This window comes from Augochlora pura, chromosome 6, assembly GCF_028453695.1.
Source record: "Augochlora pura isolate Apur16 chromosome 6, APUR_v2.2.1, whole genome shotgun sequence".
In the NCBI taxonomy this organism is placed as follows: Eukaryota; Metazoa; Arthropoda; class Insecta; order Hymenoptera; family Halictidae; genus Augochlora; species Augochlora pura.
In genome coordinates this window covers 17,023,472-17,044,266 of record NC_135777.1, presented here as the reverse complement: position 1 = coordinate 17,044,266, position 20,795 = coordinate 17,023,472, and the positions used below count along the sequence as shown (strand labels likewise).

At 41.2% G+C, this 20,795-nt stretch overlaps 1 protein-coding gene across 2 annotated transcripts in view; it reads right to left on the bottom strand.

Annotated features, from left to right (window-relative positions):
• Positions 1 to 3,784, bottom strand: part of Dve (SATB1_N and homeodomain domain-containing protein dve) — an 81,283-nt gene extending 77,499 nt beyond the window's left edge. Inside the window, exons 1-2 of one of the 2 annotated variants that reach the window (XM_078182373.1) lie at positions 3,114 to 3,784; positions 2,534 to 2,596 (exon numbers count right to left, since the gene is read on the bottom strand). In XM_078182373.1, the coding sequence (XP_078038499.1) occupies positions 2,534 to 2,590 (57 nt within the window). In that variant the 5' untranslated portion in view covers positions 2,591 to 2,596; positions 3,114 to 3,784. Of the gene's footprint in view, positions 1 to 2,533 lie in introns of both variants that reach the window. The other variant, XM_078182372.1, reaches the window with a different exon arrangement.
• Positions 3,785 to 20,795: the final 17,011 nt, after the last annotated feature.

The window sequence follows — 20,795 nt, the reverse complement described above, 5'->3', positions numbered from 1 at the left end:
GTATTTAACAACTGTTACTACGAATATATCAAATTCAGCCTACTTATTATTTAACTTGTTTTATTAAATTTAATCTTCCACAAAAATAGTTAAACACAAGAGTCTCAAATTACACTCAGTTATGTTCCTCAAACACTGTAATACTAGAAGTACCAAACCAATTAAAACGACTAATTTTTTTACGATCGTTGAAATCATAAAAATATTTCTATAACAAATCTTTTTAATCCGTCCATTCCTATAAAGACAATATTAAATAAGCCGCGTTTGGAACTCGTTAGACCTAGTGTTAATTCAATTAGCTTCAAGTGAAACATCGATAAATACTCGCCCGAGAAATAAAAAGGTTCTCCATAAAATAATTGAACATTCATCCGAACGTATTAATATTAATAGTTTGCATTTCGGTACGTGAACTGTGGCAAGCCGCCGCGACTGTAGGCGACGCGAGAAGATTATGGTCGGCGCGAGGGATTATTCCAAGAAACGCAGGAACGTACAGGGGATAAATGAAAATCAGAAATTTCCAACGATCAAAAGATCGACTAGTCAATGGAGATGCGGTCTTATTGCACTGAATGCCAGAACGTGAACGTGGTCGCAGGCACAGGAAGAAGGCAGGGGCACATCCGTATCGTGGTCAGAACCCGTGACCCCCCGTACGTACACGTGTAAAAGGTACGTATGCCCGTCCACGCAACACGTACGATCCGCGATTTTACCAAGGATTATCTCCCAACCCTCTCTTTGCCAACGCTCCGGTTACCTCTCGGAAATTTTCGAACCACGAACACATATATACGCGCTCTACCTGTGCACACGCAGCCACGACTCTTTTCTATCGGCTCGGTTTTTCTGTACCCCTTTGGTCTCGATTGTGTCGTATAGTTTTTTTTTCACCGACACCTTTTGTTCGACTTGTGCGAAAAGGCAACGTCTAACTTCGACGACCTTTAATCCTTTAGGCTCGAAGCTATTTCAAAGAACTGAATTTTAAATAGTTTCTTTAAACGCGGACTATTTCCATTTCACATTGATTTATCGCAACCAGAATTTGCCATTATTCGAATTGTTTTTAAGAACGAGTCCAAAAGATTATCCGAACGAATACTTTTTAGTCGAATAACAATTGCTTATTTTTTCTGTCACACATTATTTTATATATTTATTCCAATAAGTTATTCGAATAATTCTTTATTCCAATAAGTTATTCGAAACAATTACTCGAATAACGGTTCTGCTATATTATTCGATTAATAATGCGAAAGCTAACTGCGTTTATTTTTACGTAATTTTATTTTCCGCATGAATTTCTGTGCAAACAAATTGTTATTCGAATAAAATTTTATATAAAATAAATCTTTATCTCTTGCCCGAATAAAATTTGTCGGAACTTTTATTGTACATTTACACGTAAAAGTGAATGTACTGACACGGGCAATACTTTATCTTTTAACAGCTTTTTAAATACATGCAAATTCGATGATGTCACAATTATTTAAATGCATATACATATATTCGTGTATAGGTTTGAATGGTGAACCTTATCAAAATGTATCTCATAGAAACATCACTATCGTTTCAGTAACTCATTAATATAGTGTCGAAGCCGTAGGATCCTGCTTGGCGGTTGTTTATTGAAAAATTATTCATAAGGAAAGCGGTAATGATGCTCTGCTCGACCTTAGTTTCTAATATACACAGGAAAGTGTGTTTGGTGATATCTTAACTAGATCTAATCCCAAATTTCGCCTAGACTTAACGCAGACCTACTATAGTACTGTAAATTACCAGTTAAAAAAATATCTGAAATACTGTTCAAATGTTAAGAAATTTCAATCAGGTTAAAGGTGAGAGCGAAACTGTGTAAATCGAGAAAAAGTCCAAACTCTAAATATAATTAACATAAAGATAGGAAGGTTGTTTTTGTTTAGATCTCTTGCCATTTTTATTGCAATATATTCTCGGATTAAGAAATTTATTCTGAATCATTTTCTATAGAAGAATCTTTGTAATCTCAGCCATTTTTAAACAACAAGTGTGGAACTGGTCCACGTAATGCATTGTTATAATTTAATTATTTCATAAAAATACATAGTACTGAAATTGCATTAACAACAGAAATGAATAATAAAGGTAATAAGCAAAGATCAAGTGACCACAGGACCAGCGGAGAATTAATAAAAATTAAATGTACTAAACCACGATTGCTGGACATGAATTATCGAGTGCCTTTTTCTAGTGGCATTGTTGAACTGTTTTGGCGTTCCACGGCGCGGCAGAAAGTGGCAAATTGATATCGCGGAATTAACTCGGCGATGAGCTGAAAGTGCTCGAGAGGGGTGAAATTGGTAGGGTAGCAAATTGGCTGTGTAATGTTGGGGGTTGTTCCTCGACGACGCTATCGAAGGTTTATGAGGCGTTGGTAGGCGCGGCATTCGAGTCATATACCCGGGAGAAGATTCGCACGGGATGAAAAATAGAAACAGGTGGATTATCGATCTGGTTAATTAATTAAGAGAGATTGATTTACCTGTACTTGATCCGTTTTCGTGTTAGCAGCCATCCATGCCTCTACAAACGTGTCCATAGCGCTCTGAAAATCCATTCCACCGTGGAGCGTTTCTTAATAATTGTCCCGGGACTCGTAAGTCGCCGCCATGTTTAACATCACACAATAATCACCGATTGCTTCAACCGATTCTCACCGATTTCGATCAGTTCCTACGCGTCATGGACCGGCTTGCTATAACGACTCCTCGATTCCGACTACACTTCCTTCGCAAACGCAAACGATCCACGACGAACCGCGCGGTGCACAGCCATACGTTACGACAAACGAACTCGTCAACGGGACCCGCCTTACGGAAAACCTCAACCCTTATTCCCGGCTCGCGATCCTTTACTTTATCCTAATATCATGCAGAACATGCACTTCCGACTCGAGAATTCTCATTGTTCCGACATACCGGGCGACGTTTTACGTTACTGTTCCGATCGTTCCGACGCGACGCAGGCCGTCATTAACAAGTAATCTCGGTAGCGGTAGCGTATCATTGACTGAGGAAATCGATTAGATCGCCGGGATCGATAAGTCGACAGCGCACACTTACTAGAAAGAACGGCTTTGCACGCACGTGTCTCGGGAGCCGATGTTGATCTCGAAACTCGACTCGGAGAGGACTCTCCAGCGCAGCTCGACTATCCCGCAGAACATACGAAACAACTGATCCCGTGTGGACTCTCTGATCCGTCGACTTCGACGGTTTTGACGTTTCACGCGACCTCGGGAATGTCAGCCACCATGTACACACTGCCGGCAATTATCAAGCTCTTCACAGAAAAGTAGTAGCGCGGCTAACGAAAGGACACCGCGATGCACGCGCTAACAAGTGGTTGCTGCGATCTCTCTCTCTACGAAGATCCTCGACAAGATCCTTTACGCGATCCTGGTGGTCCGTCAACAAATCTCGTTCGCCGCGAAAAAGTCTGGTGGCGTCATTCCGCCATTGTCTGTCGATGCCACAACTGTCAATCTCTCGCTCAGGCCTCGATCGACGAGCACTGTCTCCGTCGACGGTCCCGCCAATCTCATGTCAATCTCTCGTAATCCACGATCATCCTCCGGTAGCGATGATCTCGACGTGTCAGGTAGTAATGCTACTCTCCGTCCCGCTTTCGTTCTGGTCGCTGATCTCTCAGACCGGAGACATCGTACACGTTGTCAAGTGGTATGCACGAGCCGCGTGGACGACACGTTCGTATGGGACGGCGTTCGAGCCGCGACTGTGCATGCCGAGGCGTCGCGGCGCTGGTTCTGCCCCTGCGACGCCCTACCCGCCGTCGGTGTCACCCCACCACCATCAGCCGGCGGCCACCATCGCCCACAGCGGAAGACTATCCTGGTCCTCACTCGGATGGTTCACCCTCAAACCCTTCAGAACTGCCTCCGTCATCCGTGCAGCTCTTCCCTTTCCTTTCCCCCGTTCGCTCGATCCTCCTCGTCCCCATGCCCCGTCCCCCCTCTCCCACGTCCTCTTTGATCGTCTCCTCCTCTGGCAGCGGCTCTCTTTCTTACTCATCCACTTGGTCCTTTGCCGCCCAATCCTCCGCCGTTGCTTCCACTATTTTCTCTCCCGTGTTTTCCTTCGAATTTCCCACTGTTGCCGCCCATCCTCTTTGTTTTCCTACCGCGATTCCCTCCTTCCCTCTTTCCACCGGTCCATCCATCCCCTTCATCCACGTCTCTCTCTCTCTCTCTCTCTCTCTCGCTTACCCCTATCTCTCCCCTTCTCTCTTTCTCTCTCGCCTAACTCCATCTCTTCCTTTCTTTCTGCCTCTATCACCTCTCCCCTCTCCCTCCTGTCTTTCTCCAGCTCGCTCGCTCTCACCGCCGAGCTCTGTCTTTGCTTCCATTCGTCTTAGCCGGTCTCTCTCCGCGATTCGACTCCCACTTCTGTTCGCCGAGCTAGTTTTCCGGTATCCCTCGGCCCCTACCCCGCCGCATAGCCGCACGGCTTCCGCGCCAGGGGTGTGTCTAACGATAAGATGCACACACACGTACACACGCACACACCTCTGCACCTGTGCACCTGCAACACACCGAGCGCACCTACGAGCCGTGGACACCGGGGGCCAGGGGCCGACGAGCAGATATCGCGCGGAGATTTCGATCGACCTGCTACTCTCCTAGCGAAGTCTTCTTTTGACGGACAGATTTTACTTTTCTTTTTTTTTTACCGAGACACGGTTGTTGCTAGTAAAATAGGGGATCGTGCCGGGGTGATAAGCATTTTTAGAAAATAATGCTAAAACTTGGCGCACGACGATATAGCTGGCGAAACTTGAGGATAGTCTTCCGTATATTTCTTGTAAATGATAGTTTATTTCTTATCTGTTGTTTCTTATCTTATAGTTTTTTAGTTTTTTGAAATTTTAATAATCCTTTTCCGGAATTTTGCCAATCCATACGAACAGGTTTCGCATATTTCGCTCAGGTACACGCAATTCTTTTCGTTGAGAGGGGAAGGATTTGTATTTGGATGGTTTGTGATGGTGCGAAACGTATTATGGTGCTACGACTGATGGTTAAGGTGTGTTCCTAGGAGGCAAAGCTTTAGACGGAACATTGTTTACACTTTGACTAAGACTTCAGACTTACGTAGGTGACACAATTCTTTTACGAAACTTGATAATCGGTTTAATCACTAATTAGATCATTGAGCAGTATAAAAAGGTTGCAAAAGTAATTTCTGTAATCAATTTTTGCATTTGCATTTGTATATTTTGGTAAATATGTTGTCTTGAATTTTTATAATATTGATAGACCCATTTCAAACGTAATTGGCTCCACATAGTACTATCTTATAGATTTAGATGACCTAAATACAAACTTGAATGTCATTTATGTCATCTTCCATTTTGAAATAAAATATTCAATGCTTTTAATTGTAACAATTTTTTCTGCTTTAACTTTAATACTAATATGGTTAATTATTATTGTTCCAAATACCATGATTCACTTCTTATAGCATTATCAATATTTAAACATGTTTAATCAACTATCATAACTATTGCCAATGATTAGAATAGAATGTACAATTAAAAGTAAGTGTAAAACTTTCATCAATCGCTTCAATTCAATTGAAAATAATATATCGATATTGTTAAAATCGTATATAGTTTAATTGTAACTATTAGCCGAGAATTTTCCGCTTAAATAATAAACAAACATTCGTTACCGGAATTTTTAACACATATTTCAGAAATAACTGCTACTTTTACATTTTGTTTGCGATACGAACATAACTGAGTTTATACGGTGAGCCACGGTGCATCGAATTTTCAATATGCACTTGCGCATCAGAGGTAATTTCATTTTACCGCTTTTAGGTTGCAATTTTTTCAAAACACGGTTTTACCAGCAATCTTCGTAACATATTTAAAACATGGAAGACGATTTTGAATGCTCGAATCATTTCCTGCGGACCTTCTAATCGTTTAGAATCACATTTAAAATCACTGACGCAAATCACACTTTTCTCATTGTAAAAAACAAGCAATGTTATTGTTTGTTAACACGTGCATCGTGTAGCGATTGTATCAATTACTGAGAACAATTTATTCATCATTCTTAGCACTTTATTTACTTGTATTTCGCAGATCAGTGCCAAACACGTGGTCAAAATTGCCGATCATTGCGATCATCGATGGATACAGACGCGAAAGAATTAAAACAAAAACTGTTTAGCAGACGTTTCCACCGACTTTAATAGGCGCGCAACATTTGTAACGGATCGCGTGCAATAACAGGTTGATTATATATATGGTGACATCCCGTATCAGTTCCGGTTTCCGGTGCATAGATTGCAATAACGATCATCGTTTTAAACTACATAATGCTTGGTACGTACGGTTCCTTTGCCGTCATTTCTTTCATTGAATTCGGTATCAGTGCCTATTTTCTTTTTACAAAGGCGTTCCATTTGACAAACGACGCGTTGCACGCGTGCACGCACGCACCGAGAGAGAGAGAGAGAGAGATGCTCGTACTTCGCGTCCGATTAAGTCAAACAGCAAAAGTCGTTTAACCCAGATCGCCGGCGACGTTATTGATATCGATTTATGCGAACGGAAAAAAAGAGCTGATCAGCGGAGAGTTCGGTCAGCTTAATCTCGACGGAGCCCCGATACCGCTGGGGTATTAAACTAGATAATCCTAGGATTAGGCAAAGTGCTCGTCAGTTAGTCTGTTAATCATATGACGTGTGCCATTCACCGTTCTATCGCATGACAGCGACGCTGTGATTTCGAATTTTTACCACCCCCCAGCCCCCCCTTCCATCGCTACCTCGATCCACCGCCAACTGTCGCTTCATTTATTTATTTATTTATTTACAGATGAACATTTTTCAGCATACAATGATTGATCACTAATCGTTGCAGGCAGTTAGAATATTAACGTTATCTATTTTATCTCTATCATAGCTATCGATGAACACTTTCTAATCATTTGTATTTAACAGTATTATTATCAAAGGGGTTAAAGAATTTTTTTTTTAATTTTTAATAGACCTTATTTTTCTATATAGTACGTTATTAATCACTTAAAACGATGTTGTATAGTTTTTAATACTTAATTACCGCTTTAGGAAAATAAAAATATAGTGTGCAGGAATTCGATTTATTTCTAGTTCTATACTTCCGTGTGTATAATTTATAGATATTTGACATTCCTCTTTCGATGATCATACACACACACACACACTCTCTCTCTCTCTCTCTCTCTCTTTCTCTCGCTCTCGTTCTCTCTTCTGTTTCAAACAGGATCACGGAGATACGTGACGTGTTTTTTTATCCCGTAACGCTTGCACATCGGTCGAAGTCAGCCGAAAATCTTCTGTCGGACAAATTTCCGGTGACAGATTGGGAAAAACCGGAGATTTCGTTCGCTGATACATCATTCCACACTTTTCAAATCCGATTGGGGGACACCGATTTTCGCGAGCCGAAACAAACGTGCGGAATTCCGCGCGCAGCACGGAAATTCCTAATCTCTTCGAGTTTGATACGGATTCTCCGATGTTAGGCGAAGACCTTCGAATGGTAGTCGCAAGCAACCGTTAACGCGTTCTTTTATTTTATTTAAAATCGACGCGAAATATAGATAATTCTGATAATCTCCTTCCGTAATCTGTAATCTGTACCGAGCAATAAATGTCAGCGATTACATTATTACATTATTATAATACATTTTGTGACAAATTTTAAAGAGAAAATTGTTTCCGTTTGGCCGACAACAGTAACATAAAAGGTGTCTTGAAAAGTATCAACTTGAACTCTCAAGTCTATTGCTATATATCACAGTGAATTACTATAAATTAGTATAACTAAGTGGTCGCTAATAACCTTTGGTTTGATGCGACTTTGAAAATAAATAAAAGAAAAAATTCGATGCCGATGTTGAAACACATTACCTTTCTCCAAGTAGCGATCACTATACATTTCACGTCTACAATAGGTTGTTATTAAACTGCGAATGGTAGATTTTTATTAAAAGATGACTAGCTGAAATTTTAAAATAATCTACTATATAATTATGCTATAAAATATCTGCATTTTATATATAATAACCTAGTTTATTCGTGTATAATTTTATATAGGTAATTTACCATATATTTAAACGGTGACATATTTCTGTAATAATAAAATTGTAATTCTTGATTATGCTATTTTTAAGTACGAAAATAATAAATTGTTACACTTGAGATTTGTATGTCTTGCATATTAAATTATGTAAAATGACACCAAGTAAACGATTGTAAAGATAAACCAGGAAAAATAATAAAAAGGGTTTGAAATTTTTATCCAACGTAAAACTATCTTCGAAAGAATAAAATTACGATTAATACTTCAGAAAGACTTTACATTTTCTCTTTAATACACTATAGTACAAAAAAGTAGTGCTCAGCATTTTACAAATAAATGAAAAGTATATAAAATCAAAAGACCAGAAAATGCGATAAAGTTACAAAACTGCAGCGTGCACACAAATTAGGCTAAACCAAGCTGCATATCAGATCGTTACTTCTTCAATCGACAAGCACCATAACCACCATCTCCGTCACCATTTCTCCAGGAGAAACAAATCAGCGTAACCGTGCCGAAATAAAAAGCATTCTTAAAAATTCAACGACCCGATCATTAAACAGCCGAGCGATGATATATCCATGGCGACCGGGGAAAAAGCGCCGTCAATTTCGCGTCCAGTCTGCGGAGGCAGCCTCAATACCGCCGTTACATTTCCTATGGCTACCCGGCGGCCCTTATCGCGAGCGCTGAAGCCAATAAAGCATCTACGAGGCTTTATCTGAAACTTTCCCAACCCCCGTCTGAACGGCGCACTCTTCTAGCCGGGCATCCTCATGCAAACGACACGTGCACAGACGACAGCGTGCACACTGACGAGCGCCCGCTAACCAGCGTCCTGTCGAAGTCCGCACACAAACGCCTGCATCGCCCGCACACATGCACGACCAAACAGAGAAAGAGCGGGAAGAAGAGAGAGAAAGAGGCAGAGAGGGAGTCAGAGCAAGAGAGAGGAAGAGAGGGAGTAAGAGTAAGAGGGAGGAAGAGAAAGCTAGAGAAAGAGAGAAAGAAAGAGAGAGAGAAAGAGAGGGAGAGGGAGAGAGAGAGGAAGAGAGTATCTTCCTTGTAAAAGGAGCAGGGACCGGTAGCGGGGTAATGATTGCATCCGCGGATGCCACAGATGCAATCTGTGTGCAAAGCGGACCGAAGTTGAGTCTTGAAGGGTTGGGGTGTGGGGTACAGGAGGGCCGAAGGAGAAGTTCGGTAGGAGGTAGGGGGTGAGAGAGGCAGGGTGGGCAACAGAGGATGGATCATGGATGGAAGGACTACGGCTCCCGTTTAACCGTTGGAGGGGTTACCGGTCGAAGTCTTGCCGGTGACACGGCTGGTCCGACTATTTTCCAGGATCGCCGGACCGACGTGGGGGTGGTAAAGCTGCGCCGGTGGGGCGTGTACCAAGCGAGCTTGCGGGCGGAGCTTTTGCCGACTCACGCCTTCCAGCCGGCGGGCAGCGTTCGCCTCTCGCGAGTGGAAAGGCGTCTCGCTCTTCCCTCTCGTCCCTCTTTCTCATCCCTCCCGTTCTCCTCCCGAGCCCTCCCGGTCCTCCGCGCGGAGGGTAGCACCCGCTGGAAGCCGCCCGAAACGCCTCGCCTCGCCTCGCCTAGCCACCCGCGCTAGCTCTCTTTCCTCCTGGAGCTTCTCCAAACCGTCGGAGCTCTCTCTCATCCCCTATCCGCCTATCCTCCTCCGCTTCCTCTTCTCTTACCCGACCGGGAGCCCCTCTTCGACCCGTTTCCCACGTCTGATTCGTACGCCCGACACACAGGTCTGCATCCGTGTACGAGAGGATGTACACGCTCGCAACCCCCGTCTTTGGACGCTATCATTGGAAAAAGTGGAAGGCACACGGGGGCTTGCTACAAGGAAATCTGGGTTTGCGCAACGGGGTGGGGCGACGGGGAGGGGGGAGGGGGGCAGGACGGCCGAGTTTAAGGCGAGGGTAACGTATGCCCCGAGCTAATTTGCCGGAGCTTACCCGGGAAATTACGAGCGTCCTGCGCGATGCATCCGAATATCCTTGTCGCGCGCCGCGCCGTCACCTAGCCGGCCGCCTCTCTGGACCTTGCGTCCTTCATCCCCTAATGATGCGCTTCGCCCCCCCCCCCCCCCCCCCCCCCCCCCCCCCCCGCCCTTTCCCCCCCCCCCCCCCAATGTCGCCCCCCCCCCCCCCCCCCCCTCCTCCCCCCGCCCGCGTTTTCGTTTATTCCAACGAGATACCGTTGCCGGTATCTCGGCTGATTCCAATGTTGTCCCGGTATCGATTCCTCCGCGCGACGCTGCGGATGCTGCTTTAACCCTTCTGTTGACAACCGTTCGCTGCCGTTTCTTCGCATTGTTCTTGGGCTCTTTTCGAAATTCGAATCTACCTTCTTTGGACGTTGTCGTATTAATCGGACGTACTTTACGGGAAATGATTTGCCGAGCTCTGAACGCGATCAATGGATACTGTTTTTATGACGACGACGTGATTGGTTTTATTTAACTTGCAATATATGGATATGGATGGCTTGGTTAATGATTTGGTAACTGTGTTAAGGACATTGGTTAAGGGAGGAAAGGAAATAAATGGGACCAACAACGAAAAACGAAACGAACTCAAATGATTGTACAGAACTTGGAGAGGATGTAGTAAACAGAAATAGAATAGGATAGAGTAAGAATAAGAAGAGGAAAAAGAGAGGAGAAAGGTAGAGAGAACGATTCAATAGAGTGAAGAAGACAGTTTTATGAAAAATAGATAATAAATAAATAAGATAATATTATTATTAAATTCGTATTTTAAAGCTGACTTCTCCATTTTGTTACCAACATAACGTGTAAACTGTACAGACTCATGTAAACGATGAACTCTCTTACTGGTGATAATCTAGCAAATGTAATACGATACAAAACGATATTGCGTCGTTATACCTAAACGATATAGGTTGAAAGGTTAATGAAATTGCGATAGGAACTTCAACTTTATAGACATTGAATTTGTTTTTTTTCTGCTTTCAAATATTAGACGTACAGGTCGAATTACATTAAACGGATTACCGAGTGAATAACTGATAAGATTAAAAGAAATATATCTGCGGGAAACTATAGGATGACAGGTTATCTACAATGTGTATTCATTGCCAGAAGTTTAGTATATCTCCTCGACCGAATCTGCTATTGTATCGCTGAGGCGTAACTCCTGAACGCGTACTACCATACTCGCACCGCTGCAAAGCTCTATCTGTTCCCCGACATTCGGACGGAAATTATGACCGCAATTACAAACAAAGGGGCAAAGAAATATTATTATTTCATATTGTTTCTTCTTGTGTTTCAGTGAATTCTACATTTTACAATGGTACGCGTATATAATTATAATGTAATATAATGTAATACTACGTCAAATAGATGTTTTATTTATGAAATCTTTTATCACGGAGAAAAATACGAATAGTTATTTTTATATACCTAATAAAAAATTTGTAAACAAGGAAAAATGAAAGTGAATGACTTAGTTTGTACTACGGTTAAATTAATGGTTCATCAAGCATAAATATACTTACCAATGTGAGAATGGTTTAGAATTGAAGTACCAGTAGAAATTTTACCTTCTCCTCACGTGAGTCCTAATTAAATAAATACATGTACCAATTCAATTTAAAAGTTTATCTACGCTGTCTCATCATAAAATATACTATACACTTAATATTGAGTTTTTCGTAAAATTTGGTAAATCGGTTTTAGAATGTCGTATAATTTCATTTTATCGTATCGAGCGTAAAATTTTTACGTAATAAATTGTTTTATTCTGTGTTTACAAAATAAAATTGATGCTTTTTTAGAAAGGTATCGTTTTTCGTTTCAGTCTCAAATGCGAGGTATGTACATCATATTATACATTATTACATCAGCCAAAATGTATGAAGACTGACAAATTTTTTATGGTTTCGTAGTTACGGGACGAGCAGTATATGACTCTAACACCATGGGAATATCAGTAAAATCTCCCGAAAGAAATTCCCCTATTTTTTCTTGAAAATCGAATTTCTCCGACCGGTTAATACAGGTCGATTGTCTCGGTAAGAAAGTACAGGAGCGTAAAAAGGCGTACTTGCTTCTATCCGTGGGCGAAGCAGAGGAGAGGCCGGTGATCTACCTTTCTCCCTCATTCAATTACCAGAACTGGCAATAAAATCGAAGCGGGTGTCGAATTTAAATTTCGCAGGCGACGTTCACGGCGCGGCGGTCCCCCCCGATAAAGAAGAACTGCCCGGTATAAAGCCCGAAATAAGAAATGAAATGCACTCGTTCACGGAGTACATACGCGATACGCCGCGAAATCTGTCGAGCATGTGGTCTGGAAGCGTTAATGTACAAATTGAAAACCATTTAGCAAATCTCCCCCGTCGTTCGAAGTGTTAATAAATTCAGGTTTACGAGGGTCGGAGGGGTTGCGTTACGGATCTACAAGCGTCGCGACGTTAACTTACGTCGGTGCGTTAACTTACACATAAAAGCGGCGGTGCCCGCCGCGCCGCGCCCCCCCCCCCCCCCCCCCCCCCCCCCGCCCCGTGGAAAAAGGATCTGCCTGCGGGAAAACGGAAGAGCCGGTGGCGGTGCCCGCGGAAAATGTTCCGTGTCATCGGGACGGATCTTTTTGTCGCTCGATTGAGCATCACCGTCTTTTCATACGTGACTGTGCCGCCGTACAACCGTAAGGGGTGCAGCTCCCTCGACCGACACTAATTCATTTCGCAGCGTTATTAGTGGATTGCGAATCTTTATGGAAATATAGATTTATTGGTTCTCTACGAGGGAGAACCTTCTTCTCGAATTTTCGAAGAATAGATCTCTGCGCATTGTATTTTCTTTAAGTGCGGGTCGTCGCAACAGTCCCTGCCTCGCGAAAGGATTTATTTCGTTTCGGAAAGGGGATGTCGGGTGATCGACGTGTTGTTGTTAATATCTCGGGGCTCTCGACAACTTTGTGTGTGATTATTTTTATTAACCTTTTACGCTTGGTCTAATAAATAAATAAATTTTTAATAAGTAACTTCTCAAGTAAAATTTCGCTACAGCAAAAGATTACAAGAAATATTAATAATCATCAAACTGTGAGTTTTATGTACAAAGAGGGTAAAAGAAATAGAAACTAAAAATGCTGATGTATTAATTTCAACTTATAAAAAGTGATCTTATGCTTTGCTATTGACGCAGGCATTTCTTATTTTGCATAAAGATTCGTCCTCCAAGAATTACTAATAAAATTTCTCTATAATAACAAACACTTCAATTAAACTCCGAGATATATTGTGTAAGAATTAAAATATTGTATACTGTCACAAAAAAATAGATACTTTTAACTTATTAAAAAGAAAAGTTTAACCAAAAATTCCTAAAAGTTTGCTAGAAATTCCACTAATTTTTCCTGGCGTAAAACCGGCGCGACGTCGCTTCCAAAAATAAGGCGGAAAAATTGTTCGAACGACAGCGCGGCTTCGCGGGACCGTGCATGCTCCGGCAACGAATCAGAAATACGTTTTCATCGTAACTACGAAGCTGATCTAACGGTAATCAGCTTCCGTACTCGTTCCTCAAGTTCCTTTATCTCCTTGGGCTCCGCGGGTAGGACAGAAATGATACAGAATTTAATACAGCTTCATTCAATAAACTCCCATATACATACTCCCGTTCGTGTCACTAAATTCTAACTCGATGTAGGAGCTGTATGTCGTAATCCCCTGACTACGTCGAGCGAGTCCTTTGAGGGTGAAAACGTTACCCGAGAGCACAAACGAGAAGATAAAGAGAGATAGAAACTGCACAGAGAGGGGGAGATGGGGGCGGAGGGTTAGGTGGAACATTCGTAGTTTGCCCGGAATATGCAGGCATAATACATCATAATAGGAGCGGAGACGGATTCGCCGTGTCGCGGGCGGTACCGTAGACGGGGGGGGGGGGGGGGGATATATTATTTATACAAGGGCGTCTTCTTCGACGGAAATAGTGTTACGGAAGTACGAAGGTCGGGCCGCGCACGGGACGATCGCCTCAAAAGCTAATGCGCGGCGGCTTTGAAATTCGAATTAGGGACCGCGGATATCCTGCAGGATATCGGCGACGTCCCTTTTACGTTGGACGAGGTGTGCGCGCCATAGGAGAGATCCGAGGGTGTAAATCACGTGAATGGGGGTATGGCAACATCAAACTACTTAGACTATAACCGTCGACTAATCGGAGTTGACGTAGTTCTGCTAATCCGGCGAAAGGGACTCGCGAAACGTTTACGAGTTCCGGGCATTTTATGGACGGACACGTTTGTGCATTTCTAAGCTCGATCCCGGAAATCTCGCGCAAGTCCGCGGACTTATACTTACGGATTTGCTGAAATTAAAGATCAAGTTGGATTTCCATGTGGCAGCACTCAACCGAGAGTTGCGATAAAAGACTCGGCACATTTGTAATGATGTTGTTTGATATATTATTTTGAACAACGTGTTCATTCATTTTATAATTACTTTCATGCCTGTGATCATATTTGAAATATTACTATTTCAGAGATGATTCTAAGTAGCATGTTGCTTTATTTCATAATTATTTTCGTAACTGAGATCACTTATTTTATAATTGAAATAATATTCGAGATAATTGTGAAATGCTTGGAGATTATATGGTGATCTATTTACTTTAAATGATTGTTCCATAATATTCGCATTAATTTATTAAATGGACTTAAACAAAACTGTTTTAAAGATGAATTGTTTCAGAAAGGATACATTACTTTGAGAAATATGCATAGATAAGTTATCGCACTGAAAATTCAAATAAATATTAAGATATGAAAGGAATTACAGAAAACAGCCATTACACTCTCAATTTTCCGTCCACTTAATTATTGTTCTGTACAAAGATTTCACGACTTACATTTACAAAAGTTAAGCATGTTACTGATTATTTTCAATTCTTAGTAAGAGAATAAAATAATTTTTCAGAACATTATAATATAGTGATTTTCTATAATGTTTTTTATTTAATTCAAAATAAATTCATTTCAATACTTTGTCTACTAAAAATCAATTAACAAAATCATCAATAGTTATGGTACACTAAAAAGGAATCTAAAGATCATTTTCTAAACGATATAAAATTAAGATTGCAGTTTAGAATTTATAAAATTATAAATATATTTTATTTATAAAATTCTTAACTACAAACTGCAAACTCTTAAAAATGCCTATTCCGTTCATCCTCTTCGTACAGGAATCACAATTAATTCCCAATACCAATAGCGAAACAATGCCGATCGAAAATGAAGAGATAAGCCATCGGTCGCGTTGATGAAGCAGCGATTTTTTTAGGAGCCACATCTCCCTGACCGATCTCGGTCCCATAAATACGGCTCATACATAAATTCCCGCCTAATGGTAGCTTTAGTCAAAGGCTGGAACTCCGTCGCCGGTAATTCAAATTCGGAAAGATAATGTCCCGTCTGTACAACGTATATTCCGCTGTACCTGCGCCTAGTTACGTAAGTTCGCTTCTGAAACCCCGTCTCTAACCTCCTCGACGGCGTGAGCGTAAGGCGATGTATCAGGAAGAAAACTTTCAGCATAGATAACCTACTTGAAGAGTTAGCCCGCGTACATGCAAATTTCTGAATTATTATGCCGCGACGAGTATATTATGCGAGCTACCCGCCCGTCCGCCCATTTCCCAGCGACCGCTCGCTCTTTCGAAGCCTTTTCGCGTCCCCCCCCACCCCTCCCCTACTCAACCCCCAACCAGCCTCCTAACAGCCCTCTACCAAACCCCCTGCTGCTACTGCCATTCTATATGTCCAAGGCTGCGTTCAGCCACCTGCACTTATCTCCGGTTACCGTGCTTCGATAATTAATCTGTCGATGCTGCTTAATGGATTTCTGTAAAAATATCGGCTGTCGTCGAGAATAATTAAACTCCGCCACCAGATTATGCCAGAGTGTTAAGGCGAAAACCATTTTGAGCTATTAAGAAATAGGTAAAGTTTGAGAATATTTTTGTAAATAATTATTACATGAAAAGGTTTAGACTTGAGAGAGAATAGAAGTAGAAATTTTAGCATTGTTTTTCAATTTTTTGAAAGTGAAGATCGTATAAATTTGTGTCATAATTTGCATATTCTTATGGAATTTATTTGTAGCGAGTTTTATGATAAATATGGTTTAATTATATAATATATGCTATTAATAATATATAATATATAAATATAAAAATATAAAAATATAAAAATATATAATGTATAAATATAAGAATATATAATTTATAAATATAGAAATATATATTATATATATATATAAACTTGATTTATAATTAATTTTCAGTTTAATTAACAGATCGTAAGAAAAGACCGTAGTTATAGATGAAAAGTGTAGTCGACCCTCTAACACGGTATTTTGGGAACACGGTTCCAATAGGACATTTGCGTGAACACTGCGAAAGTCGTCTCACAACACGGTTCTTATAACGTATTTTTTTTCTAGCTCAGCTCACATTGATAGCAGAAGTATTGCCATTGCGTCATGGTGTTTGTTGACACGAACAGGACGTTCGTCTTGTACGCATACTACGTAGTAACGCACAGCTTGTATTTACTGAAAACTAATTCAGTAGACAAATACGAGACGCACATTCAGTCGCGCATTAATTGTACTTTCTAGTTTCATACAAATTGACAGCGTTTGTTTTTATTGTATGACATCATGGAAAATATTTAAAAAAAATTTTAGAATTTCTACTGTTTTGGATTTTTTGTTAATGGTTGACAAATCACTCGGAGATCGCGGTCTCGATATAATATTGAAAATAAATGTTGGAAAAATGAAATACAATTTTTAATGTTACTATCACACAGAAATTAATGTATTAATATTAACATATGTACTATTTTGTACAAAACACCTGAACTTCCTAAATTTCTAAACTTAAATCTTTAATATAAACGATGGGAGAAAAATCTCTTTCCGCGTTAAGAAATATCCGTATTCTTTTAAAACAGAAGTAACATTTATCCTCTCTACTCAAAACAAGCCCCCCCTTGCGAAATAGAAATGCTCGAGCCGAGGGTTCATTAACACCGTCGCGTCGCGCGTCGCGAGAGAGAAATTAGTCGATTCTTCATTTACAATTCTTCCATCGTCTCGGAGCGGTGCGCCCGGCAAAGTTGCTTTTGTAACAACAGAAGGATCGAAGGCGAAGACGTTCGAAAGAAAAGACAACGCACAACACTTTCTCCGGTAAATTGCGTTAATTGTCCCGGAGCAATATCAGGCGGTAATTAAGGCTGCGACGGCTAATTAAGTTCGAAGCAGAGACATCCGTCCGAGCACTATCACCCCTCCGAGCCGTGCTCCGCGAAAGGACACAAAGCTGCGGACTAACTGAATTTTCTTGAGCAACCAGGCGTCCATCAAAGATCTCAGTATTTGAAGGCCTCCTAAGGGCTGTCGAAGGGCATAACCCGTGGAGCACCGTTTCCCTGGAAATTCGTGCAGCAATCGAACGCGACAAACAAAATTTCAGCACACGATCGTGCAATCTTTTTTTCCGACGCAGGAAACGTCGAACTAACTCGTGTTCTAAAAAAGAACAGAAATGTCGTTAAACTCCGGGCGCAGGAACATTTTTGCAGGCCGTGCAACGAGCCCGAAACAAAGAGCACCTCAGAGAGCATAGCTAGAGTTCACATCAAAGTAAAAGTCTCAATACGATTAACCGTAACCGCGTTACCGTACGAGCGTAAACAGAATTTTCGGTGAAAAAATGCCGACCACCCTTGAAAAAGGGGGTACGCGTGTTTATTCGCGCCGATGAAACTCAGGGTCGTCCCTGAGTATCCGTGACCTATAGCTAAACGCATCTAGTCTGTATACTGGGTGTACGCGATAAGTAATTCACTTATAACTCTATTGAGTTAACCCTTGCTTCTGCAGTGCCTCCATTTAGCCTCTGAAACCCCTGTCCCGATGGGTACTTCTGCTCTTCTACCTTCCGCCTTCGTCCCCTACCCTGACACCCAGCCCCACCATGGCCGCCTTCGACGACTACTATAACCCCTGCACCGTTTGACTCTCGGAATATTAAAAACTGTCGAGACTGACTTGGATTTCGGACACTCTGTAGCTGTACGAAAGAAAACGCAATCCGATGTTCTCCGACGTCGATCAGCGATGGTTTCTCTAGTTGGAGAATTCTATAAATTTTGTTCTGGAATACTGTGGGAAATATAAAAATTAGTTGTTAAAGATGCGTAGATGAGATTGTGAATTTTACTAGATGTTTTTGTTACTTCCATTTGAGTGGGTTAACATTGTAAATTTGTAAATCACATTTTCTTTATTGTGAGTAACAAGGAGTGTTATTTTTTACAGTGTAGGGTACCTAAATTTGTTGTTAAGACAATTTAAACTTAACTGAATTTATAGCAACTTTACAATTTATTTCACTTGCCTTTTTCACATTTTCGCATGTATAGGTTACATACATGCACTTGTTAACTTCGTAACGAGTCTCTTAAGTTACTTTTAACATTTTTATCGAATAACATCATCAAACATTATAAACAATTAAAAATCGCGAAATCTGCAATCTTTCGTTCGCATAAGCTTTCCTTCATACACGCTAATAAAAACTGGAGCAATCGACTCAATCAAGATTTCGCAATAACGAAATTATTTATAATTGTTGTATAAATAATGTACATGTTTCTGCAAGTAGTGCTAATCCGAGGCGTCGCGCGTGCTAAAATTCACGGTGCGTATTGAAAACGCGGTCGCCGGTTTCTATGCGATTGTGTGTGGACGTCGAAGAAATGAACGCATGCATCTTTCAATCACGTAATCGTCCCCACATAATGCTGAACATGCATCTTTGTTCCGCCGCGGCGCGCTATTATCATCTCGTGCGTCTTCTGAATATGATACCGCTTCTAATAAAAACTATACGCGAACACCAACCATCAATGGTGGTACATAACAACAGATTCTATAGTAGATATAATCGTGGAAATATACGGACGGATTTCACGGTGATGTGACATTAAACAGACATCGGAATGCATTTAACTTTCACGCAAGCTGCGTTCTGCTGCAACATCATTTCCTGAATATCACTGCGGCATACTCTTTGAGACGAAAACATTCTTTAGAAGACGTTAGTGTCTTCTCTGCAATGTCTGTTGGTTGATCGGCGAAAGATACTATAAGGGTTATATGAATAACTCCCTAAGAGATTTCTATGAGAAACAGAATTTGTATTAACCCATTAGCAATGGAAGTGATTTGAATCTTATAACATGATTGTTTCAATATTTATATAAAATTAACGTAATTAATTGTTACTCAAACGAATGACTCAGTGAAATATTACAAGCTACGAAAGTAAAACTATACGAAGTTAAATTTACCAAAGAACGTTAATAAGGATATTTATTCAAAGGTATAGTTTAACAATAAACCTAATAAAAAATAATGGGGTGCACCGCCTATTTCACGATCACTTGGTGATAGCGCTAAAGTCAACACTAAGGATTAAGAAAATTGTGTCTCTAATATAAAGAAATCAGCAGCCTCGGTAGTAATTGATTTCAATGAAAATGAACTAATTTTAATCAAGAAGAAACTTTTTGAGAACAGTCCAGGACGAAAGTGGGACCGTTTACACCAATACAAGAATTCGGTTTCTCGTTCAGTTAGCAATTGCTAGTTTCGAGAGACTTACGCGACGGTTCTGTATATCGGATTTCCGGACGCTCGGAGAGGAATTGATATCCGATCAATTAAACGTGCAGGTTGAGGGCAGATGAGAGAGAGAGAGAGAGAGTGGGGCCGGGGATCGAGAGAAGTTGAGAGGGGCAAACTCAAGGCCCGGGTAGGGCAGTCGGTAGAGCGGGACGGAGAGACAGGCCAAAAGGATAGGTCATATTGTGGATAGGCAAAGTAAGTATCCATCTCGTCAAAACGTCGGTGTAAGACCACTTAGGGCAAGGGTTCGTCTCTTTGCGAAAGCTTACGGCGGGCCCTCAAAGTGGCCATTACGAGCCAATGGTTGGTCCGTGGATAGTGTGTAGAAATCGACGGTCAGTATCGTCCCGTCTCTCTTTACCCCCTAACGTTCGACTTCTTCTTCCTATCCCCGGCATCTTGCTCTCTTACGGGTACCATTTGCCAACCAAGTTGTCCAATTAGGTGTGTCAAGAGGTACCGAATAATTATGGCGGTTTACGTCGGTTGCTATTCCTGTGGAACGGCCTCCGTTCGCGAACACGGAACAGCTTGTTTCCGAGAAATATTTTTCACGGAGGCACCAGCCCTCTACATTTATGCTACTTCTGTCTAGTATACAGTCGTGATGATGTACTATACATTAATATGTATATGGACATCAGTCAAATAGAAATAACTTTTTCAAAATTGAACCGAACGAGCCGATTCTTTTATAATAATAGCACTTATTTACTAAACCCTATGTGTAGAAATTTAAAAAAAATAACGAAAGGATGAAATGATAAAACGATTTTCCAACTTTCTTTTCTGAGCATCTGCAATCTAACGCTAATAAATATTCGTTTACACAATTTTATAAAGTGTTGCATAAAAATAAAATTCCCGTGTTTCTTATCAATAATTATCCAT